This window comes from Jaculus jaculus, chromosome 5, assembly GCF_020740685.1.
Source record: "Jaculus jaculus isolate mJacJac1 chromosome 5, mJacJac1.mat.Y.cur, whole genome shotgun sequence".
Classification (NCBI taxonomy): domain Eukaryota; kingdom Metazoa; phylum Chordata; class Mammalia; order Rodentia; family Dipodidae; genus Jaculus; species Jaculus jaculus.
Genome location: NC_059106.1, coordinates 92058365 through 92086305, shown reverse-complemented (window position 1 = coordinate 92086305; position 27941 = coordinate 92058365). Strand labels below are relative to the sequence as shown.

The 27941-nt window shown below is 38.9% G+C and overlaps 1 protein-coding gene across 6 annotated transcripts in view; it reads left to right on the top strand.

The window, feature by feature from the left end:
- The window catches only part of Mysm1 (Myb like, SWIRM and MPN domains 1), a 54878-nt gene that overhangs the window by 3860 nt on the left and 23077 nt on the right, over positions 1-27941 (top strand). For 3 of the 6 annotated variants that reach the window (XM_045150344.1, XM_004663178.2, XM_045150343.1), the window contains exons 2-11: positions 1997-2069; positions 5775-5845; positions 7925-7999; positions 9575-9653; positions 13181-13279; positions 16892-17637; positions 19341-19471; positions 21071-21174; positions 23819-23896; positions 26165-26253. In XM_045150344.1, the coding sequence (XP_045006279.1) occupies positions 1997-2069; positions 5775-5845; positions 7925-7999; positions 9575-9653; positions 13181-13279; positions 16892-17637; positions 19341-19471; positions 21071-21174; positions 23819-23896; positions 26165-26253 (1545 nt within the window). Of the gene's footprint in view, positions 1-1996; positions 2070-5746; positions 5846-5886; positions 5965-7924; positions 8000-9574; positions 9654-13180; positions 13280-16891; positions 17638-19340; positions 19472-21070; positions 21175-23818; positions 23897-26164; positions 26254-27941 lie in introns of those variants that run through there. The other 3 variants (XM_045150345.1, XM_045150346.1, XM_045150347.1) reach the window with 2 other exon arrangements.

The window sequence follows — 27941 nt, the reverse complement described above, 5'->3', positions numbered from 1 at the left end:
GCTGACCTGGAATTCACTATGTAGCCTCATGTTGGCCTCAAACTCACAGTGATCCTCCTACCTCTGCCTCCCAAGTGCTGGTATTAAAGGTGTGCACCATCACGCCTGGCTAATTCTTGATCCTCCTGCTTTCCCTCACAAATGCTGAGATTGTGGCTGTGTTATACCATTCCTGGCTGGGTTTGTGATAAATATTCATTTTTTAACTACTAGAGACCTGTGTGATCCATTCTGCACACATCTTGTTTATTCAGTCATTCAACTGCTGGTTGTGCATGTTCTATATGCCAACCAAGTTCCTGCTCTCCCAGAACGAATATTCTTGAATGCAATAGACAGTAGCCCTTATGCATGTGTTAGCTGGAGGTGAGTGGACAAATATGAATGAAGATGGCTGGCTTGTCAGGTTTCTCTTCTACCCTGACTGACCCAAGGCAACACTACCTCAAAGCAAAGAATGGATAAAATAAACAAAGGGGTCCAAAAGATAAGACAAGAAACAGAATTGGCAAAAGACTGAATATGGGTCGTAAAGAAAAAAGGACTGGCTCTGGCTGCTAGGGAGATGGAGGTTACATTAGCTAAGATAGAGAACAGTGGGAGAGTAGCAGATTTAAGAAGAAAGGGCAGGGCTGGAGAGATGGCTTAGCGGTTAAACGCTTGCCTGTGAAGCCTAAGGACCCCGGTTCGAGGCTCGGTTCCCCAGGTCCCACGTTAGCCAGATGCACAAGGGGGCGCACGCGTCTGGAGTTCGTTTGCAGAGGCTGGAAGCCCTGGCGCGCCCATTCTCTCTCTCTCCCTCTACCTGTCTTTCTCTCTGTGTCTGTCACTCTCAGATAAATAAATAAAAAAATGAACAAAAAAAATTTAAAAAAAAAAAGAAGAAAGGGCAATTTAATAGACTTAACCATGTTAACTTGTGGTAGCAGTGGTGTGGAGATTTAGTGTCATGAAGACTGTGCAAAGGTTTCTTCAGTGAACTACAAGTGACAGTAGTCCCACCTCCTGTGTGTCTGCTGATCCAAGTCTCAGAATCTTTTACTGACACTTGTTTAAACCTGTTTGCTATGAACAATTGAAAGTATTGTTTTCATTTTATATAGAGGTAACCTGTTAGCTGTTACAACAACTGGAGGGCCAATTAAAGATTCAAAAGTAAAAGCCTGTGGTAAGTCTGTGCTGCCACAGAACTACAGGATTCTTGTTACTAGCTTGTATCAGGGAAAAGTCAATAATTTAACTAGTAAACCTTATAACTTCAAACATACAACAAGAAAACATTAAATTTAGTTAAATCATGTCAACCCCCCCCCAAATCTAGCTATTTGGCCTTTTAAATGAGGTACATTGTTGTGGCTGATTATTTCAATAAAGGAAATGAGAGAATTTACAAACTTTGTTCTCCCATGGACATAGAAATCTCCAAATAAAATAACCCAAGTTAATTTTATAACTGAATTGTTACTAAACTTCCTTTTGAGCTTTTGGGGGTTGGTTCTTCCATGAAGCTTTGTTTTCTTCTTTTTTGAGGGTGGTATTTGGGTATGGTTTTGACCACTTACATGCAGCCAAAACATTTAATTACAGGGTTGAGTAAGTATGTGTGCACACGTGTTGGTTCATGGCGTCAGAGCTTACTGTGGTTTCTGTGTTGCATTGTTTTTCCCTTTCACAGGCTTAAGAGGTTGAACAGCATTTCTGCAATATTAAGCCTATTTTTTTTTTAAGGGGAGAAGGGAATTATTTACATGACATCAAAAGCTGGCCTAGCTGGGCATTGGTTCACAAGCTTTAATCCCAGCACTTGGGAGGCAGAGGTAGGAAGAACGCTATGAGCTCGAGGCCAGCCTGAGATTATAAAGTGAGTTCTAGATCAGCTTGGTCTAGAGTGAGACCCTCCCTCAAGAAAACAAAATCTGGCCTATCCTGGTACTATGTGAGTTATAGCCATTAACTGATGTAATATTGCTCATATTTATTTTCTTAATTATCATAGAAATGATGAAAATACATCAGTTTTGCAAGATCACTATCTTGATTCATCATGGAAAAATGAAAATGGCCTTATTGTAAGTATGTTATGAAACTGTATGCTTATACTTTTCTTCATTGCCTAAATGTGTCTTTTTGCTCTGTGAATGCATGTGCGGGTGTGTATAATTGTTCATGTGTGTGTGGTTGGGAAGGAAGAGATGACATCAAGTGTCTTACACAATTGGTCTCCACATTACTTTTTTTGAGACAGGGTCTCCCACTTATCCCACAGCCTATTGATGGGGCTAGACAAGCCAGGCAGCCCCTGGGATCCATCTGTCTTTGCCTCCCCAGTGCTGGCATTGTAGGCATACCCAGCATTTTACATGGGTCCAGACTCAGGTCCTCATGCTTGCACTGCACAATCTCTTCAGCTGTTTCTTTACTGTTTTTTTTTTTTTAATTATATTTTTTATTTTGAAAGAGGAAGAAAGGCAGATAGAATGGGCATGCCAGGGCTTCAAGCCACTGTAAATGAACTCCATATGCATGTAGCCTCTTGTGCATCTGGCTTTCATGGGTACTAGGGAATTGAACCTGGGTCCTTAGGCTTCACAGGCAAAGCCCCTCTCTTTTTTTAAATGAATGTTCTGAGCAATCACTGAGGTAATACATAGAAACATTTTTTCCTTTAAAAAAAAAATTAAGACTCCCCCCCCTTTTTTTTTTACTGTGAAAAGTAGCTTATTGAGGAATAGCTTTGTATCCAGCTTGGTTTAGGTTCAAATATTTACACTTCTCAAATTTGTGAATTTGATTTCTTCAAATAAAAAATGAGCTGAGCATGGTGGTACATGACTTTAATCCCAGCATTCAGGAGGCCAGGGTAGGAGGATCACTGTTGGTTTGAGGACAGCCTAAGACTACATAGTGAAATTCAGGTTATCTTTGGCTATAGTGAGACCCAACCTTGAAAAAACAAGAAAAAGAGCTAGCTGGGCATGGTGGTGCACACCTTTAGTCCAGCTCTTGGGAGGCTGAAGTAGCAGGATTGGCAGAGTTTGAGGACAGCCTGGCCTAGAGTGAAAACCTGCCTCAGGGAAAGAAAAAAAAAATGGGAATGATCACAGAGTCATTAAAGACCATAGCTGTGATGTAGACAGGTGCTGCTTTGCTCCCAAAGAGCTGACTGACTGAACAGGATCAGCTGACACACAAGTGAACAAGCTGTGTGTGGACACTGGAGGAAAATTAGCAAGATGCTGACTGGAATTACTAGTGTGGGGGGTACTTCAGATGGCGTTGTCATGAAAGAAACCGAGGGAAAAGACATATAAGCTGAAATGTCATGAGAAGAATGAGTTAAGGGGGAAAAAATACCAATAGAAGAAACAGTGAGTACAAAAGCTGTAGTTGATGTTGGGGAGTTTAAATTTTGTAAGTGAACCAAGGCATTGAGTATCTCATATAGGTTCATTTTTATTTGTTTCTAGTGCTATGATGAAAATTAAATTGGAGACTACTCCTATAGAAATAGAGAAGTCAGAGGGGACTTCTGGGTAAGATGGCCACATAAGAGGCACACCAAACCAGCCTAGGGAGGGATTTAAGCAAAACTACAGCAAAATACACTTTTCTTCTGTAAAGTGAAGGGGTATAGGTTTTTTTATTGGCCACAGCAGAGAAGCAGAAGAGACCAGGATCTAGCCGAAAGGAGGAAACCAGCCAGAATCCTGAGTCGCAAGCCTGCCCGGCCTGGCGCCCAGCTGCTGGAGCAAAGAAGGGGATTTTCCAGCCTCATCAAACCTGAAGGAGAGACAGCGGAAATCAGCTAAGGAACTGCTGAAAGGGGTACAGTGGGACCAGCTGAGCAGTTCCAGTACAACTCCAGACTTCCTGTACTCTCCCATCCCCCCAACAGTCAGAACCACAAACCTCCAGAGAACACATTCAGCCCCTGGGGGTAGGGTATCCAGCAAAGCTGATCAGAACACCAGCTGCACAGCACACCGCAGAGGGATAGAGGTGGGCACTCAGCATTGGTGAGATTGGAGGCCACCCCAAAAGGTAACGAGGCCAACTGACAAAAGCTAGTACACAGGTCTGCATTGGAAGTGCTAATCTCTTTTCATGTCAGGGTAGGTTGTGGGTTACATATTCGTGTTTGGCTTTACCACTTTCAGTCAAGCTGTATTTGGGGGTTGACTATTACTGCCTTTGATGCTTTCAGATTCATAGGTCCTTTGTCTTTTTCTTCTGTAATTATTGGGGGCAGGGTCTGATTCACACCCAGGCTAACCTGTAACCCATTTCAGAACAGAAATCTTAACTTCCCAGCAGACAGGATTAAGGATGTAGAGCAACACACATTCTTAGGGATTTGGGCTTTATAAGGTTATCTGTTTGTTTCAATCCCTATATTTGCATACTCTGCTGGTTTTTATTGAATTTGTATATTGCTCAGTTGAGTTTTAGAATTTTGCTGGTAAATTGCTCCACCCAGCCCACTAGAATACTTGAATAACAGGCAAACTCAACACCTAGGATTACTTCTGCGGTTTGATTGGAGTACAAGAGCTGCACTGTAAACTCCTACTCTGAAGGTACTTAAAGTTGGATTTCCAATTCTCAGAGCACCGTAGATTATAAGAAAACCCAAGCATCAAATCAACTCAGGATGCAGAAATTGCTACATTATAATACAAGAAACACAAAGAATCAAGACAATACGACCCCACCAAAAATTATAAATCCATCAGAAATGACCCCAATGAAACTGTTTTAGATGAAATGCCTGATAAAGATTTCAAAAAAAGTGATTTTATCTATACTCAAAGAGATCAAAGAAGAAAACAAACTCCTGAAGGAATTCCAAGAGAACACAGGGAACCAGCTTAATGAAAAAAGGAGGTCATAAATAGGGAAATAGAAATACTGAAGAAAAACCAGGCAGAAGTTCTAGCACTGAAAAACACTTAGTCACATAAACTCTGGAAAGTCTCACCAGTAAAATGGATGAAGCAGGGAACAGACTATCTAAACTACAAGACCAGGTGGCAGATGTAATACAGTCCAACAAAGAGAAAGATAAGCTAATAGGAAGGTATGAATGGGAATTTCAAGGTATTTGGGACATTATGAAAAGATCAAATATAAGAATTTGGAATATAGTAGAAGAATTTCAGTCCAAAGGCATAGTGGGCATTTTCAACAAAATCATAGAAGAAAAATTTCCCCAAATTGGGAAAGAAATGCCAATTCAGACACAGGAAGCTTTTAGGACACCAAGCAGACAAAACCTGTCAAGAACCTTTCCTTGCCATGTTATAATTAAACTACTAAACACACAAACCAAAGAAAATTAAATTGGAAGGAAGCAAGAGTGGGGAAAAAAAGTACCAGTTGCTTGGCTCTTGGTTGTGACAAAAGAGGCAGAAGAGAACAAATTTGAATTACAGTTTGGTTGTCGAAGTGATATGGGGGGCACACACATGCCATGGTATATGTGTTGAGATGAGGGCAACTTTGGGTATCAGTTTTTGCCTTGCACCTTGTTTGAGGCAGGATCTCCTGTAGTTGGTACTGTGAATGCCAGGCTAGCAGCCCGGGAACTTCCAGGGATTCTTCTGTGCTATTGCACAGTGGAAACACGGGATTATAGGTGCACATGCCACCATGTCTGGCTTCGCATGGGTTCTGAGGATCTGAACTCAGGTCAGCATACCTGCACAGCAAGCATTTTTACCAACAGAGCCATCTCCCATCTCCCCAGCCCCCTTTTTCTTTTTAATTTTAAATAGCCATGGACTCTGGATAACACCATTAGTGAAGAGAATAGAGCTGCCATTGAGAAAATGCTGTTGGAAGAAGAGTATCCTTTAATGGTTGTGGAGAAAGTGAAGGCTTGAACATTAAAAATTAACTAGTGGGTATTTGGCTACAGACTGCTATTACATCATTTCATGTCACCTCTATGCACAAAGCAATATTGTATCCTTCAGGTTCTGTTCACTCCTGAATCTGACTCAACGTGTTTGAGTATGTTGTCATCCAACTCCTTTATGATATGTAAATGTTTCATACAGATGATAGAATATCTGAGTCAGAAACTTAACCTCAAGCTTCCATTTTCAAAGGCATATAAGCTAAAACTCAGCAGTGTTCATTTGTCTAAAATTTGTCTAAAAGCACAGAATTAAAATATGTGCAAATCTCACGTTCTACAATTTATCTGTCCTATATGGTAGGACTCAAGTAAAAACACAAAAGAGTGAACATTTTTTTCCCGTAAAAGTTTGGATCCTTATCCATGTTTCAGCAACTGGCTGCTTACCCGATTCTTTCATCCGTACTTGTTCATAATTTAATTTCTCTGAGACTCCCTCCTCAATATATAAAATGAGAGGATTAACAAAACCAATTCTGATTTTCTGGCTTATAACAATAAGTAGTGGTTACATCTTCATTTCAAGGATTTCTGTCCCCTGGTTAAGTCATAATTTCTGTTATTTTTAATTTCAGGTGTTTCTATACTTTGAAATGCCATTGGTTAATCCCTTTTAGACTTACTTATTCTGTAACTCTCCCCTAACATGGCAACTTTAGCCAAGATTATTGCTTTTCAGTGAAAGGCACATAGACTTCAAATTTCCTAGAAGCCTCATTTAAAACTAAAACAAATGAAACTAATTTTATAGTAGTCCTTATGCATAATTTAATTTTTATTATACCTTTTTTTGTTCATTTTTTTTTTTTATTTGAGAACGACAGACATAGAAAGACAGATAGAGGGAGAGAGAGAGAATGGGCGCGCCAGGGGCTCCAGCCACTGCAAACGAACTCCAGACGCGTGCGCCCCCTTGTACATCTGGCTAACGTGGGACCTGGGGAACCGAGCCTCGAACCAGGGTCCTTGGGCTTCATAGGCCAGCGCTTAACCGCTAAGCCATCTCTCCAGCCCTTATTATACTTTAAGATTTTAATTGTATGAAGATAGTAATGGGATGTGTTACATTCATTGTTTCATACTAAGTCTTTGGAAGACACAGTTCTTTGTTCCTAACAGTGGCTCTCAGACCATGTTGCCATCTTTCAAGAGCTCAAGAGTCACACACATAGCTGGTGGTCAACAGTGCAGTTCTGGGTTACTGAACACTTAAATAGTGAAAATGAGAGTTACAAGTAAACAGGATAGGGATAACTTTTAAAAATGTTGTCTATAGCATAATATCTCATATAGTCAATATTTTTCAAATGAGGGGATCTTAGAGTAAAGGAACAGTTTTTTGTAGCAAACTAGTTTAAGCAACTGTTTGAAAGATCGTTTTTGGTAAAGTTGATCTAAGTGTTATTTTTATTTAAATATGTCATTTATTTAAGAGAGAGAGAATGTGGACATGCCAGGGCCTTAAAGTCCAGACACATGAACCACCTGGTGCATTTGGCTTTACATGGGTACTAGGGAATCAAACCTGTGTTCTTCGGCTTTGCAGACAAGCACCTTAACTGCTAAGCCATCTCTCCAGCCCCTATTTTTACTATTGTAGTGAAAAATCCTCTATTCTATTGCTTTTAAAAGTATGGAAACAGCACTCTAAATTACGTTACACACCCAGGTTCATCTCTTCTACTTCTCATATTGTAAAAAAGAAAATTTAAATACTGAGATTTTTTTTTCTTAGTTACTTCTGATAGGGCAGACAAGGGAAACTAACATTAGGGTGCATGTATTTGGTGTAACATTGTACTATGTGGTTTTACGTGAACTATTCCATACAGTAACCATGTGAGGTCCAAACATGTTCTGTGTGGGTTCTACAGACCTAGAAAGGGCTTTGAGAAGAGTTGGTCTTGCTTAAATTTAAGTGGATTTTACAAGTCAGTGTGTATTTTATATGCCATAAAAACTCTGACTTTCAATATTCTAAAAGTTTCCTTAACAATCACACAGGTATTACTTATCTAACAAACCATTTTCAGGAAAATTCTGGCGTGATCAAAAGGAAGATGATAAATACGTAAATAGGTAAAATTAATGTATTAAGAATCTGAATTGCTTTTTTTGTGGTTTATTTTTGAGAGAATGGGTACTCCATAGCCTTCCATAGCTGCAAACTAACTCCAGATGTATGTGTCACCATGTGCATTTGGCTTACATAGGTACTGGGGAATCAAACTCCGGTCCATAGGTTTTGCAGGCAAGCACCTTAACTGCTAAGCCCTCTCTCTGGTCCTGAATTATGTTTTAGAAGCTTCTTTACAGCTTGCTTTTTTCATGTGGTATTGTTTTTAGATAGCTGCAGTATTCTTGTATGTAGTTATTTCATATTTTTAACATTTTCTTGACTAAGTGGAAATTATGGGAGAATTTATAAAAATTACACTTGACCTAAGAAAAAGGCCTTTAAAAAATTTTTTTGTTGTTGTTCATTTTTATTTATTTATTTGAGAGTGACAGAGAGAGAAAGAGGCAGATAGAGAGACAGAGAGAATGGGCACACCAGGGCCTCCAGCCACTGCAAACGAACTCCAGACACACGTGCCCCCTTGTGCATCTGGCTAACGTGGGTCCTGGAGAATTGAGCCTTGAACCGGGGTCCTTAGGCTTCACAGGCAAGCGCTTAACCACTAAGCCATCTCTTCAGCCCGATAAAGGCCTTTTGATTCAAAAGAAAGTAAATAAAAACAGGTAATTTGGATACAGGTATGCATAATTTTATGCTATCATTTGTTTACAAGAATTTCTTTCAGAGACTTTATGTAGGCACTTAGTCACATTATAAAAAGATGGCTCCTGGAGATTAATGAGATCTTCAGAAGCTGCTAGGCAATGTATTATGACTTTATTTAGTATCTACCATTATATAAAATAACTTGATTATTTTGCAACAATTTGATTTGGATTTGTGATTTTCAAAAAAATGATAGCTTTACAAATATTTAAATTGGAAAAAATGTGATATTACTTGGCATTTGTACAGTGAAAATATAATGTACCTATTTGCAGTTGCCAGGAACTTGAGCACTGAGCAGCCTTTGGCTTTTTTATTTTATGGAGTAAAACAAGAGTGATATTCCCAGAAAGAACAGTGGCTCGATGCACTTGGAAAGCATTATCATCACTATATTAACTTGAATTTATTGATATACTGAATTTTAAAGTGGTGCATTTAATGCCAGTTTTTTGACTCTTTTCTGCCCAGTTTAAAATGGATATATATGAAAGAACCAAAGAAATATTTCTGGAACCATTTAACCCTTACTTACCCATTAGACTTGGGGAATGTATTCATGCCTGCTGTATAGTATTTAGTCTAAGGAGCCTACTAAGCTGCCATTCTTGGATGTCTTTTAGTGTGATCCTCATTCAGATGCAATGCCCGTCTTGGGGCTACAGTCATTCTGAGTAGACATACACAGCAATAAATCTCTCCTCTCAGGAGAGCTGCACTATTCCTTTTTTTTTTTTTTTTTCTGTTCTTAGACTAAAACTAGTAACCTTATCCCATGACTGTTTATAACATTTAACTGCATAAATATGTAGTGTTCCATTTCAGGTTTGTTGATTTTTCTTTTTAACAATTATTATTTTTCCTTTTAGGGTACAATCTCCTTCAAAACCAGCCAGTTATTCAGTAAAGTGGACAGCAGAAGAAAAAGAACTGTTTGAACAAGGGCTGGTAAATAGAAGAATTTTTAATACATAGTAAAATTATTTTAGAAGCAAATATTGATCAAGGTTAAATTAATTTTAAAGACTAGAGTTTTTAATTACTTTTATATTATGTTTAGTATAACTGTAATGATGTTTATAGTGTAGTACAACAGAATTTAACTCGCATTTAATAAGGATCTCAAATTTTAAAGAAAATTTGGGTCAGTATTTTGATATTTATACTCTTTAAAAGTTTTATTTATTTATTTATTTAGGAGGAGGGGAGTGCCAGGGCCTCTTGCCATGACAAACAAACAACCATACACGTACCAATTTTTGTGTCTGTTGACTTGGGCAGCTTGGGACTTGAACAAGAGTCACTCCTCTGTGCGGTCAAGTGCTTTTAACCACTGAGCCATTTCTCTAGCCCAAATATTTATACTTTTTGCTACTGGTAAAATCTGAGAAATTGAGCTCTCTGTGTGCATAACATACTATAACTGGATTAAAGGCAAAATAAAATAGTTTAGTGTTTTCCTCTTTTTTTTTTTTTTTTTTTTTTTCGTTTTTTGAGGTAGGGTCTCACTGTAGCTCAGGCTGACCTGGAACACAGTCTAGTTCTATTCTGGTGTTTAACACACAGGTATCCTACCTCTGCTTGGATTAAAGGCCTGCACTATCATGCTTGGCTGATGTTTCCCTATTAAAACAAAATAAAATTGTATATTCCATGCTAAGATTGGATCAATTCTTTTCTTTTTCCCAACTCTGGCATAATCTACATACTTTAGTGGATATATTTGAAGATCAGAAACATTTCATTTGTGTGAGTACTTCACTGAGATCTATTTAAATATGACATGTTATGAAATGAAAAAAGTATATATATATGGTTTCATAATATGCCTAATATGGAGAAATCCTTGACAAAATGTTTAGGAAAATTTTTCAACTACAAAGAATAGGTTATGGCATCCTTTAATGTACATATAACTCAGGCTTATACAACTTAATTTTGAGGTTATTTGTATTTGCTACATAATATATAATATTTAGGTAAATTTTGTGAATATAAGTCAAATTCACATTTCTACAATAAGTGAAATGTGTATTTTTTAGTTAATAGCATGGCATCTCTATGTTCTGTGGTATTCTTATATAAATATGTAAGCTTTCTTAAGGTTTTCACATGCTTTGAGAATTTTTCCCTATTTTGATGGTTTGTTTATACTGTTATTTCACATGATATTTTGCATAATGATCTCATTAAAAGTCATTTACTTAAATTGCTGACAACTTCATTATCTTACTGCTTCTCAAAGAGTATACACACACGCACACACACACCTACATATATATGCAGATGGCTTATGAACTTAAGATTAATTTGTTTTTTTGGTTACTGTTACCATCAGTATAGTTATGGGATAGTGTTTGCATGCTCAGAACTCAAACTTCTCTCAAGTTACTGAGTGGTTAGTCTCCCTCTCACCTTTGAGATAATCCAAGTCATCTCTTCTTTGTGTACCCTTCCAGAGGTGTTTTGTCCAGATGTTTGTTTATATAGGACTGCATAGAAGTCTGTGTACACTCAAATATTTTAAGTGTAGCATGTTTTTATACAGAGAGAGAGAGAGAGAGAATGCCCTGAACTACTGATTACATTTCCCACCTTTTTACCCATTGCTGTAGTTGCCTTGTAGGCTGAATTATCTCAAACTTGGAAGAAGGGGGTGATGTGTTTCCTTCCATTTCATTGGCAGAGGACTGTCCTTTCACTCTGCCCTGAAGTTGGTGGATATTTTTTCTTTACTCCTTTTGGTAGTGCCTCCTCCCATGTTTTGGTCTCAGCCTTTATTATCCCAAGTGGGAGCACTTGTCCAGATCTCTGCTGTCTTCCAAGGCTCTCATCATATGACACTGCTTGTCTTCACTCCATAGTAAAGAGAGTGACTGTTTAGTAAGTTGATCTTAGCTATGTATTAATCTTATGAAATTTATAACTTAGCTAATTTTCCCAGAGTGCTTAAGAAATTGCCCTTACATCAGACTTCTGATGAATCTTAAAAAAGTGTATAAATTAAGGTTTAGCACATGGGTCAGATCTTTGAAGATGATTTGCTGCCATGGACATGGCCACCTGACCTGTGGATCTGACACTGGGGTTAACATCCCTCAGTTTTGGCTAGTGTTTTGTTTTCATGTTTTGAAGAAGTCTGAAAATGGTAGTTAGAGTTGTTGAGCTACCTTCAGAAATAGAAAATATCTGGTATTGGTTATATTGTAAAGGGGCTTATTATATTAAGTGAGAATTAGACTTGATGACTAAAGTCCACTTGCTTCTCAAATTGCATATATATTTTTAATTAATTAATTTATTTATTTGAGGGGGTAAAGGCCTATGCACAAAGAGATAGTATGAGGGGCCGGAGAGGTGGCTTAGCGGTTAAGCGCTTGCCTGTGAAGCCTAAGGACCCCGGTTCGAGGCTCGGTTCCCCAGGTCCCACGTTAGCCAGATGCACAAGGGGGCGCACGCGTCTGGAGTTCGTTTGCAGAGGCTGGAAGCCCTGGCGCGCCCATTCTCTCTCTCTCCCTCTATCTGTCTTTCTCTCTGTGTGTCTGTCTCTCTCAAATAAATAAAAAATTAAAAAAAAAAAAAAAGAGATAGTATGAGTATACCAGGGCCTCCTACAACTGCAGATGAACTCCAGATGTATGTGCCACATTATGTACCTGGCTTTACATGGGTACTGGTAATTGAACCCAGGTCATCAGGCTTTGCAAAGAAGTGCTTTTAACCCTGAGCTCTCTCCAGCCCATTGAATTGTATATTTTTTTTTCTGTACTTCAGAACTCTTTGGTAGTCTATCTCAGATGAGCACAGCCTTTGATCCCAATAGGGAGGCATTGGTGGGAGGTCTGCTTTATTTGTGATTCAGTCTTAACTAATTTAGTCAAGTCATTTCACTTTGGTACCAGTGTAGAGTATCTGATGTGATACTTAATTTTGAAATATGAATCTGAATAACAAAGTTAAAATGAGTGCATAATATGTTCTGTTGGTCCTATGAATAAAAAAGTAACCTTTACTTGGGGCTGTTAAAAGTCCTTTTGGTTAGTTTCAGTGTTTCTCGTTCAAAAAAGAATGTGGACTTTGATTTTAAGTGCTTAGTCCATAGATGTATGTATGTTCTTTAGAAAATAAAGATGGGGGCTGGGGAAATGGTTCAGTGGGTGTGGCTATGCATTCCTGTAACCCTAGTCCTTGGAGTAGCGGGGAGAGACTAGAGTATCACTAGGGCTCACTGGTCAGCCAGTCTGACCAAAAATGACAGCTCTGGATACAGTGAGAAACTCCCATCTCAATAACACACAGAAGAAGTGATAGAGGAAGACACTCAGTATTCCCCTCTGGCCTCCACACACACATGAAGCATGTGCATCCGCATACACACTGTACATACATACACCACACATGAGTTTTTCTTTACTTGTTTTTTGTAATATGATAGCTGTTTGAAATTAAAGTATATTTTTGTATTTTGATAACAGGCTAAATTTGGCCGAAGGTGGACGAAAATTGCAAAGCTAGTTAAAAGTCGCACTGTTTTACAAGTGAAGAGTTATGCCAGACAATACTTTAAAAATAAGGTAAGCAGAATATGTATATCCTAAATATTAACATTTAGGACCAAATTAGTAAACACAAATACTCCATTACTTTTTAAAAAAATATTTATTTATTTATTTGACAGGGAAAGAGGGAGAGAGAAAAAGAATGGGCGTGCCAGGGCCTCCAGCCATTGCAAATGAACTCCAGACATGTGCGTCCCCTTGTGCCTCTGGCTAACATGGGTCCTGGGGAATCAAACCTGGGTCCTTTGGCTTTGCAGGCAAACGCCTTAACTGCTAAGCTATCCCTCTAGCCCTCCATTACTTTTTTAATGCAGACTTTTAAGTGTGGTTTGTTTGTTCAAGTGGGGGTGTTGAGGCAGAATCTTATATAATAGCTCGGGCTGGCCTTGAACATACATTGGTCCCCTTGCTTTAACCTTCTAAGTGCTAGGATTGCAGGTGTACGCCACCACACCAAGCTAAATATGGTTTTATTATTAAAGAGTTTTTAAAGTAATTTAGCTATATAAGTGTTTTATCTTTAAACTCCTTAGATTTGGAGCATATCTTCAATATTTTGAGTGTTGCTATTGAATGGATGCCATGTTACCTTACTTAATGTCATATAATTAAATAGAACAAAATATTCGTTTCTCAGTAGCGTTTGGTACAACAAATAGTATTCCTAAGAGAAAACCTCAGCAGTTTTATCCTTTTGTTTCCTCTATAAAATGTCTTTTCTGGGCTGGAGAGATGGCTTAGCAGTTAAGCGCTTGCCTGTGAAACCTAAGGACCCCGGTTCGAGGCTCGGTTCCCCAGGTCCCACGTTAGCCAGATGCACAAGGGGACGCACACGTCTGGAGTTCGTTTGCAGAGGCTGGAAGCCCTGGCGCCCCCATTCTCTCTTTCTCCCTCTATCTGTCTTTCTCTCTGTGTCTGTCGCTCCAAATAAATAAATAAATAAATAAAAATAAAATGTCTTTTCCTTTGTAAATACTTCCACTCTAGGAACTTAAGAACTATTTGCATCGAGGGGCTATAATGTTACCATGCCTGTGAAGTCTGTGTGAAGGCAGTGGAGTACTTAAAGTTGTTAGAAACAGTTGTCTGACAACTTTAATAAATTTCATTATTTGAAAGTAATTATGACCCAATTTCTTGATCTTTCAAATAATATATGCTGCATTCATCTACATAATTTTTTATATTAGAATCTGTAAACATTTTGCTCAAGCTCTATATAAAAACTTATATGAAGTTAAAAGTTACTTAAATGAAATGTGATATTTTCTTCTAATATAAATAACATCAAACATCTGCCTTCTTTTGCTGAACAAAAGCATTTCCAAGTTCAATCACCAAGGCTGTGTGAGGCCTAAAGAAACAAGAGCAGCCAGTGTGCTACTTCTTTTTTTTTTTGTTTGTTTACTTATTTGAGAGCGACAGACACAGAGAGAAAGACAGACAGAGGGAGGGAGAGAGAATGGGCTCGCCAGGGCTTCCAGCCTCTGCAAACGAACTCCAGACGCGTGCGCCCCCTTGTGCATCTGGCTAACGTGGGACCTGGGGAACCGAGCCTCGAACCGGGGTCCTTAGGCTTCACAGGCAAGCGCTTAACCGCTAAGCCGTCTCTCCAGCCCAATGTGCTACTTCTTAACTAGTGTGCTTCTGAGACAGAACCACAGGCCTGTGTGTGAGCATCGCCTATACTCAGACCTGAGGTGAAGGGATGCACTTTACTGTTACAGTAAACACTATCATTGTATGAAACACAATGCAAAGTTTTGTCTGCTTTCTTTCATTCTGTCCTTTGATATTTTCTTTCATTCTATCCTTTGATATTTTTGAAACAGGGTCTCTATATCCCTGGCTGATATTAAAGGGAGATTGTTAAAGGCTATCCCATTCCATGTGCCCTTCTTTTCTTTTTCCTTTTGCTGTTTGTTACCTGCGTGATAAGCCTGTTCCCCTCAAATCTATGATCCTGAGACATGATTATGAATAGAGATTTATAATCTTTTACTGAGAGTATTCATATTGCTTGGATACATCAGCTGTTTACAAGATTTTTCAAAAACTTGGTATGTGGGCTGGAAATGGCTTAGTGGCTAAGATGCTTGCCTGCAAAGTCTAAGGGCCAAGGATTGATTCCCTAGTACCCACATAAGCCAGATGCACAAGGTGGAGCATGCGTCTGGAGTTTGTTTGCAGTGGCTGGTGGCCATGGCATACCCATTCTCTGTCTCTCAAATAGATAAATAAAAATAAACAAAATAAAAAACTTCATATGTAAAGATTTGCATTTCAAGGCATTGAATAGGGTTATAAAGTTTTTTTTTCTATATTTAAATGAAAGGTAGTTTTAATTACTGAAACTTGGAGATTGATTCCTTTAAATGAAGGATTTAGAAGTAGCTAAGGTTATCTGACATTCTGTAAGGTAGGCCTGTTTATTATTACTTCAGTATTTTCTAGAATTACTACAAGTTTGAACGTTGCTTCTCTATTCTCTATGGTGGGTGTGAGCCAGACCCCTATATTAAACTTATATTGATCGTTGTGCAACTCTATAAATGCTAAAAATAAATAGATTACTCATCTAAAGTGGTAAAACCTTACGAAGTATAGTTATATTTTAACAAAAAAAAAACTGCTAAAAAGGGGTGCTGGGGAGATGGCTCAGTGGCTGAGTATAAGCATGAGTCCCTGAGTTTGGATCCCCAGAATACTGTAGTGCTCATATCTGTTATCCCAGCACATTCCTAGGATGAGAAGGAAAGCAGGCAGAAGAATCACACACACACACACACACACACACACACACACACACACACACACAGAGAGAGAGGGGGGGGGGAGGGAGGGAGGGGGGGGAGGGAGGGGAGGGAGGGAGTGTTAGTTGTGCTGGGGAGAAAGCTCACTCAGTAAAGTGCTTGCCTTGCAAACATAAGGGCTTCAGTTAAACAATATTGAAAAGCAAATAAATGGTACTTCTCTATATGTCATTAATATTAGATGAATTAAAGTTACTAAGTCATGAGTGAATCCTATCTGTGCAAATTTAAAACAGTGATCTTTTCTAATTAAAAGAAGTTCTGAGCCCATTTTTGCTTTCATCTATTTTATTTACTTGCAAGGAGAGAGTTACACACACACATACACATACACACGAGTATGGGCGCACCAGGGCCTCTAGCCACTGCAAACTCTATCTTTACATGGGTACTATAGAATCAAACCCTGGTCATTAGGCTTTTGCAAGCAAGCATCTTAACTGCTGAGCCATCTCTAGCTCCTATAAGCCCATTTTTTTTAAAAGCACAGTAGGGTCTGAAGACGTGGCTTGGCGGTTAAAGCACTCACCTGTGAAGTCTGAGGACCCAGGTTTGACACCCCAGAATCCACATAAGCCAGATGTATAAGGTGGTGCATGTGTCTGGAGTTCGTTTGCAGTGGCCAAGGCCCTGGCGCTCCATTTTTCCCTCCCCCCCCCCCCTCTCTCTCTCACACACACACAAAACAACAACAACAAAAGTACAGGAAAGGTCTGATGACCATTAACATCTAAGGTGTTTAATAATTTACCTAATTTTAGTGCCAAGTGATTTAACTGCAAAATCTGTGATTTTAACTGTGATTATTAATAAGGTAAAGTGCAGTCTGGAGAAGGAAACAGTGACTCAGAAGAGCAGCTGTGAGCTTCAGATTCAAAATGAAGATAAAATGACAAAGGCGTGGACATCACATTTGAAGGGGCGTGCCGATCCTAACCTGAATGCTGTAAGAATTGAAACATTATCTGACGATGAGGAAGTAGACATCACAGATGAGGTGGACGAGGTGACCTCTTCTCGCAGTGGTCTCACTGTAGACTTTCCTGTTAGCAAAATACATGAAAGCAGTGAAAGAGGAATCATATGCCTGGAAGGGCCCATTCCTAAATCTTCTGGGGATTGTCCTCAGAACAGAAAGCAAGAGGAAACAGAAGCACTTTCAAGCTTAGATGCTACTGTGTGGACTGAAAAGCACAGCAACAGTGACAGAAGCCCAGCTGAATTAAATGATCAGAAATACAGTAGACCTACTGGGAACTGTGAGGGGCAGGGGCACAGTAGAAATGGACAAACAGGTGATAACATATGGCAGCCTTCTCCAGAGCCTTGTAAGGTTAAGCAAGATTTGAGCAGGAATGCAACACATGTGCAGTCTTCTTGCCAAATGGTGGAGGAAAGCTATGAGGAAGAAGAGCTCCAGCCACCTGAACAAGAAGTGGAAATAGATAGAAATACCATTCAGGAGGAAGAAAAGCAAGCAATTCCTGAGTTCTTTGAGGGGCGCCAAGCTAAAACACCAGAACGCTATTTGAAAATTAGGAACTACATTTTGGATCAGTGGTAAGAATTATATTTTACATGAAATATCTTTTTAAAATATTTTTTCATTATTTATTTATTTATATGAGAGTGACAGACACAGAGAAAGACAGATACAGAGAGAGAAAGAGAGAGAATGGGCGCGCCAGGGCTTCCAGCCACTGCAAACGAACTCCAGATGCGTGTGCCCTCTTGTGCATCTGGGGGTCCTGGGGAATCGAGCCTTGAACCAGGGTCCTTATGCTTTACAGGCAAGTGCTTAACTGCTAAGCCATCTCTCCAGCCCGTACATGAAATATCTTGATCAGGCTTGTGCTAAATTGAGAATTTTGCTAGTGATCCAGAGAGCTTTCACATATCCTATCAGTAGTCAAGATTTAAAATCTCTAGTGAATTGTTTTTAAAAAGTTTTGTTTAATCTATTACTAATTTTTGTGCCAGGTGGTTATCATAGCATAGGTTCTTTACAGAGTATGTGAATCTGGTTTCAGGAAAAGGCCTGATCATTGCTTTGGGAAACAATTTCTTGGGCAGTGTTTTTATAAGTACAGAACACGAGATTATACCGAGACAAAGAACTTCCTTCCAGGTTTATTGTGTACCTTGAGTATAAGAAAGGAAAATGGTGGCTAGATTACAAACACTTTTCTAATAGCTCTTACATGCCTTCAGTCTGAACTTGGGGTGTATGGTGCTAATGCTTTCTTCATCCAACTTCTTCAGAATGTAATAGTTTTCTGATAACATGAAATTCTCTCTAAATTGCTAGTACATTTTCTTTCAGTTACTTAAGTCAGACTATTATTATTAAGTTTTCTATTGTTAAATTTTATATTGCGTTTTACAGCATGGCATATTTATTATATGAACCTTTTATTTCTTTCATAGCTTTGGGGAGGGTTATTTTTTGTTCAATTTCTTTTTTTTTAATAAATTAATTTATTTATTTGAGAGCGACAGACACAGAGAGAAAGACAGATAAAGGGAGAGAGAGAGAGAATGGGCGCGCCAGGGCTTCCAGCCTCTGCAAACGAACTCCAGATGCGAGCACCCCCTTGCGCATCTGGCTAACGTGGGACCTGGGGAACCGAGCCTCGAACCGGGGTCCTTAGGCTTCACAGGCAAGCGCTTAACCGCTAAGCCATCTCTCCAGCCCATTTTTGTTCAATTTCTTGATTCCTTTGCAATCCTTCATAATATCTATGTCTGTTTATCACAGAAAGTAAATGTTTAAAATCAAAAATTGTGGTGAAACATTTTTGAGATAGCTCACAATTGACAGAGTTGAAATCTAGGGATGGAGGGTCACTTAATGATAGAACACTTGGCCTAGCATATATGAGGCCTTCTGTTCATTTTCCAGCACCATAAGAAAAAAAAACTGGGAAAAGTCCAATACTAAATCCGTATAATTACTAAAATTCTCTATTTCAAGATACAGACTTGAATTCTATAGAAATGAGCTTCTAACTTCAAGCTCTTCAAATTACTGGAATCTATTATATTTAATGTTGAAGAAAATACTTGTGAGAATAATACTATTTCAGATAATTACAAGTTGTATCAGTTAACTAAATTTTACTTGAGAAACAAAGGATACTGGTGTTTGCCAGACATTGAGAGGGATTACAACTTTAAAATACTTTGTATATTGAAAGTTTCCCCAAGAATCTTAAAAATGTTTTTATTCATCCAAAATAATTGTACTTTGATCTCTTAATTAGGAAGCTGTACAAACCAAAATACTTAAATAAGACCTCAGTACGTCCTGGCCTGAAGAACTGTGGAGATGTTAATTGTATTGGACGGATTCATACATACCTCGAGTTGATAGGAGCAATCAATTTTGGATGTGGTAAAAATAAAAGGCCAATGTCTTTTACTTGGTATTTTTTATGCTTATAGCACTCACTAATTTCTATGGTAGCTAGAATTCAAGTAGATTTAAGTATATAGGATTTAGAGAGATCATTGTAATATTATGGAATAAACATAGTATTAAAATTTGTTATAAAACAGATTTCTGCTAATTAAACTTACCTTTTGGGGCTGGAGAGATAGCTTAGTGGTTAAAGCACTTGCCTGCAAAGTCAAAAGACCTAGGTTCAATTCCTCAGGACCCACATAAGCCCAATATGCAAGGTGGCGTATGCATCTGCAGTTTGTTTGCAGTGGCTGGAGACCCTGGCGTGTCTATTGTATTTGCTTCTTTCTCTCAAATAAGCCAATAAAAATAATTTTTCCCTTTGAAGGTATAGTTTAAAGGAAAATATTTCATGTAATTAATAAAGATAATTTAAGAACAGGTCTTTGTTAAGTAAAAGGACATAATTTTGTAAAAATTTTAATATTTTTTTATTTGCAAGCTGAGACAGAAATAAAAAGGGAGGGAGAAGAGAATGGTCATGCTAGGGTCTCTGGCCACAGCAAACAAACTCCATACTCATGCACCACTTTGGGTATCTGGCTTTATGTAGGAACTAGAGAATCGAACCCGGGTCATTAAGTTTTGCAGACAAGCATCTTAAGCACTGAACCATCTCTGTCCAAAGTAAATACTTTTATGAAAAGTTTAAGGATAACCCAAGTACTTTACAAATACAGACTGAAGCCAGCATAACACTTAAAAAGGTTCAGATACTGGTAGCATTTCTACTTCCGTATTCTGAAAACCCTTACCCCCTCATAAAAAGTCTGAAACTCAAAATGCTTCTGATCCCAAGCATTTTGAGTAAGGGTTACTCACCTTGTCCATATTCCTGCTAGAAATGCTGCCTAGCACAGAGACATAAAGGAAATAACTTGGGAGCTTCTATACTTAAATATAATACAAGCACAAACTATTTAGTGGAAGTTTTTTTTCACTCTAGATTTTTCTACTTAAAAGTTGACAGATATGCATATGTCAAAATGAATTCTGTCCTTTCACTGAGTAATATGACAGAAACTTTCAGAGAAAGCAAATAGCCATAGGTGTAGGGTAATAATAAGATAAACAGTATTACTACCCATGGCTTAAGAACTAAATATGGTTTCTTTACCCCTGAAAGTGAGATAGCTAGCCAGAAAACTTCCTAATAGATGATTTTATTTTTGTGTGTTGAGAGAATGTACAGTCTACCATGGGGTTGCACCTTCATTTCAGCAGCTTGGTTTGCCCAAATCTCTGTGTAAGAAATGGCTCTTTTGGAAACTAATAAGACATGTTTTCTTTACTAGACTGCATGTGAATAGTGTGCTCAGCACTTACTTAATCAGAAACTGTACAAATTATCCATTTCTTAAATAACTGCAATTGATTGAAGTACCATTTTTAATAATAGCATTGCTTTGAGAACTACTGAGTAACATGAAATGGGTGATTGTGGGCTAAGACTCAGGAGTTAGCTGTTCTTGAGTCTTCCTACTTAACAAACAAGTTGTACAACATAATAGATTGTCTTTATTTTAATAGAACAGGCCGTGTATAACAGACCACAACCAGTTGATAAAGTGCGGATTAGAGACAGAAAAGATGCAGTAGAAGCGTACCAGCTTGCCCAGCGCCTGCTGTCCATGGTAAGCTGCAGTCTTTCTGCTGACTGACCTCTCCACATTGCTATGACTCTGTAGTAAGTTTCCATTTTCTCTTCAGCACCTAACTAGTAGCCATTGAGTAGAAGAACATGCTTTTCTGTTGGTGTTCTCTTTCATGCTGGTGTGCAAGACAAACAGAAAACAACAGCAACAGATTATGCAGAAAGTGTTCTACTAGAATGGTCTCATGTTGCTAGGAGTTGATTTATAAACCAGTATATCTGTTAAAACACAGTTTGGGGCTGGGGAGATGGCTTAACGGTTAAAGACTCTTGCTTGCAAAGCCTGCTGGTCCAGGTTCAATTCCCCAGCATGCGTGTAAAGCTGATAGTGAAGTGGTGCATACATTTGTAATCCCAACCTATCTAGTCAGTGGAAGGTGGAGCCAGGTGAATGCCAGTTAGTCTGGCATGTTTGCAGTCTAGTAGTTTGTTTGCAGTAAGAGATCCTGTCCAAAGAAGGTGGAGCACAGACATCTTGAGGTTGCTTTCTGACCTCTGCATGCATGCATATATGTGTACACACACACACACACACAGAGAAATAAAAATCTTAAATGCTACATGTTAGTCCTTTTTAACTCTCATTTTTGTTTTGGTATTATAAGTATACTTCTCTTAATAAGTAGCTTTTGGGGGCTGTAGAGATGGCTGAGTGGTTAAAGTGCTTGCCCTCAAAGCTAAAGGACCTAGGTCCAGTTCCCTGGGACCCATGTAAACCAGATGCACAAGGTGGTGCGTGCATCTGGAGTTCATTTGCAGCAGCTGGTGGCCTGACATGCCCATTCTCCATCTTCCTCTCTCTCTCTCAAATAAAAATAAAAATTAAAGGCTGGAGTGATGGCAAAGTGGTTAAGGCATTTGCCTGTAAAACCAAAGGACCTCGGTCTGATTCCCTAGGATCCACATAAGCCAGATGAACATGGTGGCACATGCGTCTTGAGTTTGTTTGCAGTGGCTGGAGGCCCTGGCACGTCCTTTCTCTCTTGCTCTGTCAAATAAATAAAATTTTAAAAAACACACAAAACAAATAAATAAGAAAAGTTTTAAGTAGCTATTTGGAATTACTCATTTTTTTAATTCTTATAATTGAGTTTTTATGACATTTTAAAATATGTGACTTATTTTAAAGCCAGTTATTCATCAAGTTTCCTATAAAATAAGGATTATTAGTTTCACACATTGTGCAAACTGGTAAGTAGGAAAAAGAAGAATGCATAATATAGTAACTTAGAGTAGATTGTGAACAATTTTTACCTGAATTTGCTATTTTATTTATTTAGTCAGTTAATTTGGTTTTTCATGGTAGAGTCTCACTCTTGCCCTGGCTGACCTGAAATTCACTAGGTAGTCTCAGGGTGGCCTTGAACTCATGGTGATCCTCCTGCCTCTGCCTCCCAAGTGCTGGGATTAAAGGCATGCACCGCCATGCTTGAATTTGCTTTTAAAGAACATTTTCACTTAATTGCAAACACAGAGAGGGAAGCAGGGATAGAGAAAGAGAGAATGGGCACAGCAGGATCACTTGCTACTGCAAAAAAAACAAAAAAACAAAAAAAACACTCCAGGCACATGCACCATTTTGTCCATCTCCTTTAATTGGGTACTGGGGAATTGAACCTAGGCCAGCAAGCAAACTTTGTAAGCAAATGCTTTTTAACCACTGAGTCTTCCCAGCCCTGGATTTGTTATCTTAAAAGTTATTTTCAAATGACACAGGAGATTGTACAGATCATACATTGTTCTTTGGTAGCTGGTCCATTTTAAATTCCTCAATATTGAGGTTTACAGAACTAGAAATTAGTAAATCAACAATTGTAAATATATATATATACATATATCATTGTTTATATTAACTTAACAATCTCCTTCCCAAAGCTGAGATGTAATTATTTTGCTTCTGATTTCTGTGCTGTACCTTATGCTCTGTGTTCTTGCAAAGCCATTTTTTTTTTCTTCATCTTAACAGTATTTTTGTCCTGTGGCTTTAGTTCTTAATGGGAAATGGAAAATTACAGAAGAAAGGCAAATAGCTGGAGATATGGTTGTGTGCAAAGCCAAAGGACCCAGTTTCAATTTCCTGGTACCCACATAAAGCCAGATTTACAAGGTGGTGCATGCCTCTGGAGTTTGTTTACAATGGCTAGAGGCTCTGGTGTGCCCATTCTTTTAGTTTCATTTTGGTTTTGTTTTTTGTTTTTTAGGTAGGGTCTCACTCTGGCCCAGGCTGACTGAATTTAACTATGTAGTCTCAGGGTGCCTCAAACTCATGGTGATCCTCCTTACCTCTGCCTCCTGAGTCCTGGGATTAAAGGCATGTGCTACCACGCCTGGCCCCATTCACACACATGCACACACACTCTCTCTCTCTGCCTCTTTCTCTAAAAATTAAATTTAAAAAAAAAAAAGAAATGCAAGTAAAATGCATGAGCTCATCACTAGCCTTTTACTGTCCACCTGTTGTCAGTGCAGTCCCATAGCAGAGTATAAGGCATACTTAAAAGTTTAGCAAGTGATGATCAGAAATGGTTTTAGATAAGTATTGTTTTGGTTTTATATGTTAATTTTCTGCAGATTTCACTATGTCAGTCTTGTTACCCTTATTTTTTATTTTATTCTTGTCACAGCGCACAAGGAGACGTAGGGTCCGAGACCCCTGGGGAAACTGGTGTGACCCGAGGGACTTAGAAGGGCAGACGTTTGAGGTAACTTGGACCTTTCTGGTGGCTTATTCATGAGAACTTCTCTCCATATTTTAATTCATGTATATGACCCCTACTTCACATGGTTACATACATATGTATATCTTTGTTCTTATGGTAATCAGGTTGTCTTAAAGTTACTAGTAAGCAACAAGTGGAAGGTACTGGGCCTCCTGGTTTAAAGTGATCAGCAGCTTGATAGGATTTATGGGGATCATCTAGATTAATTTAGCCTCTGGGTATGCCTGTGAGGGATTATTTTGTTAGGTAGAGGTGGGAAGACCCACCTTAACTGTGAATGGCACCATTGTACAGAGTGGGGTCCTGGACTGGATACAAAGGAGAGAACTGGCTGAGCAAAAGCACTTAACGGTTTCCTCACTGTGGACAGAATGTGGCCAGAGATTTCAAGTTCCTGTTGCTGTGCTTTTCCTGCCTCTGGTCTGTGACTTATAGAGTGAAATAAACCCTTTCTTCCTTCAACTGATTTTGTCAGGTATTTTGTCCCAGCAACAAGAAGGTGATGGATATTCTAGGAGTCTGACTCATGTTCAGAGTTTTGATTCTTTGTCTCTAGTCTCTCTAAGTTGAGTGCTAAACTAGTTGCTATGCCCAACTAATTTCATTCAGTACCTATTAAGTGATATTCTGATACTCCAATTAATACTGATCCAAACATACTGAATTGTAAATAGGAAAGTTTTATTTCTACAAATAAAAACTAGGATCCTAAAGGAAGTCTAAGCAATGAAAAGTAGAATGGAAAGAAGGTATTAATGCATATTTATTAGCTTTGTTGCCATGAGTAACTACTTAACCCCACTAAACTTCAAGTTTTAAATTTATGAGGTATGGATAATATCTCGCTTAGAAGAACTTGGGTTACAAATGAGATGCAGTATACAAAGGCATAAAGGTCTAGCACTGGGCATTCAGAAAGTCTCCTATACAAGGTGCACAGCAAATGTTACCTGTCTCTTGTCCATTTATTCCTACCTCCAACCTCACACCTGAGTACTGTTATAGTTATAGGCAATGTCCCCATCAGGAACTTGGAGCTTCTAGGGAAAGATAAAACCTTTAAGTTCCAGAACGTTGATCTGAGGTTTCCCCAAAGAGGTTTTTTTTTTTTTTTTTTTTTTTCTTTTCAAGGTAGGGTCTCACTCTGGCCCAGGCTGACCTAGAATTCACTATGGAGTCTCAGGGTGGCCTTGAACTCATGGTGATCCTCCTACTTCTGCCTCCCCAGTGCTAGGATTACAGGCGTGTGCTATCACGCCCGGTCCAAACAGTATTTTGAGGAAAAGTTTAACAGAAGATGAAGTATCCAAAAATTAGTCTAAAGATGTAGCTGAACACATTCCAAGCTGAGGGCGGGGCACACACAGATGTAGCTGAACACACCAGAGGTGCTGATGTGGGAAATAAGGATATTCTGGAAGAGTATAAAATTGATAGTAGAGATAAAATGACTAGACTATAAACATTGCCTTTTTGAGCTTCACAATAGCAGCATGGCATTGTCATTACTACTGTTACCATTTTTAAAATATTTTTAAAATTTATTTAAGAGAGAGAGAATGGGTGCACCAGGGCCTCCAGCACTGCAAACAAACTCCACATGCATGTGCCACCTAGTGCATCTGTCTTTATATGGGTACTGGGGAATTGAACCTGAGTCCTTTGGCTTTTAGGCAAGTGCCTTAACCACTAAGCCATCTCCAGCTCTGCTGTTGCCATTTCAAGACAGGAAGCTGAAGCATGGAAGCTTCAGAGCTTGCCTATAGTAGCTTGGCTGATAATGAGCAGAGCCAGGCATTCTAGCTCCAGAGACTGCTGTTGTGCAATCTCCTCGGGTACTAGGGTTCAGACTCAGCCTCATGCACGTTAAGCAAGGGCTCTCCCCCTCAACAATACCCTCAACCCCTAGAATCTGTGTTTTTGATCACTACACTCTGATGACTTGGTTTTGATTGAAAATTCAGCACAATAGGTCTTGATAACTAGAAATGAGAACTAAAAGATTTTGGTGATTCTGAGGTGTTTAAACTTTAATGACTTGTAACCATTGACTGGATTGGGCAAGCAAAAAGAAGACACAACTTTTCATTCTAAAATGGATATGTATCTTGACATTTTTACAAAAATAATATCTAGTATCAATTTAGTCTCTCTTGTTCTCACATACCTTTAAATTTAGTTTTAACAAACTGTTTTTGTTCATTCTGCCTCCAAGTAACAGATAACCTTTGAACCATTGTTTCACTTTAGCATCTGTCTGCTGAGGAGTTAGCAAAAAGAAGAGAAGAGGAAAAATGCAAACCAAGTAAATCTTCCAAAGTGTCAAAACAATCAAAAAGGTACAGTGTTATGTTATATAAATATAAATTTTAACTTCTACATGGTTAGAAAGCCTCATTGGACATACTTATATTTATTTATTTGACAGAGAAAGAGGGAAAGAGAGAGAATGGGTGCACCAAGGCCTCCAGCCACTGCAAACGAACTCCAGACACATGCGCCACGTTGTGCATGTGGCTAGCTTGGGTCCTGGGAAATTGAATCAGGGTCTTTTGGCTTTGCAGGCAATCGCCTTAACCATTAAGCCATCCCTCCAGCCCAGTTAAATTTTTATTTTAAAGTCTCATTATAAATAATTTCATTTGGGAGATTGAGAGTGAGTATGGGTGTGCCAGGGTCTCCTTGTCATTGCAAACCAGCTCCAGGGGCATGTAACCCTTCATGTGTCTGGCTTTACATGGGCTCTAGGGCATCTGACATACCTTTAACCACTTAGCCATCTTGCCAGCTCTAGAAATTTTTTAACTGCTAAGTAAGCCATTTCTCCAACTCCAAGAGTCCTTATTCTTTTCTTTTTATTTTTTTGAGGCAAGCCTAACAGACTGGCTTTTTTGTTTGTTTGTTTGTTTGTTTTGTTTTTGAGGTAGGTTCTCTCTCTAGCTCAGGCTGACCTGGAATTCACTATGTAGTCTCAGGGTGGCCTCGAACTCATGGTAATCCTTCCTCTACCTCCCAAGTGCTGGGATTAAAGGTGTGTGCCACTGTGCTTGGCAGCCTTTATTTTAGCAAGAGAGGAAGAGAGAAAATTGACACGACATGGCCTCAAGCTACTGTAGTTGAACTCCAGATATGTTTGCCATCTTGTATGCATGTGTATCTGGCTTACATGGGATCTGGAGAGTCAAACATAGGTCCTTAGGCTTCACAGGTATGTGCCATAACCACTAAGCTATCTCTCCAGCCCAAGAATTCTTATTCTTGACAACATGTAACTCATTGCATTATCTGTTGCCTCTCTAAAATAAAAATTTCACCTACTCTTGTTTTCAGAATGGACTGTGTAGAAAATAGTCATCCATAAGCCTGGACTCCCTTGTGTACCCAGGCATTTGATTTTCTGAATTGCTATGTGAAATCTGTGTTTATTCTGATTTTTAAATTATTCTGGCTTGTCATACATGCTTTCTTCATTTTAGTGTTTTTAGTAAATTACTTTCCTTTTGTTAATGACCAAAGGAAATGCTTAACTGGAATATACTTGACACCATTGTTGAATCAGCTAATACACACTAGCGTAGCTAGTCCATATTTCTATATTTAGAAGGGAAATCATAGCTGGACTATCATGCTAGCCTTTTTTTTTTTTTATTTTTATTTTTTATGTTTTGAGGTAGGGTTTCACTCTAGCTCAGGCTGACCTGGAATTCACTATGGAGTCTCAGGGTGGCCTCGAACTCACGGTGATCCTTCCACCTCTACCTCCCGAGTGCTGGGATTAAAGGCATGCGCCACCATGCCCGGCTTTAGCCTTCTTTCTTACTGAATTGATTTGTAGGTGCTTCTTATGCATTCAAAAACTATTAGTATTTATTTGAGAGAGAGAGAAAGAGGCAGATAGGATGGGTGCACCAAGGCCTTAGGCCTCTGCAAGCAGACGCCAGATGCATGTACCACCATGTATACCTGGCTTACGTGGGTACTGGGGAATTGAACCTGAGGGCTTAGGCTTCACAGGCAAGCACCTTAA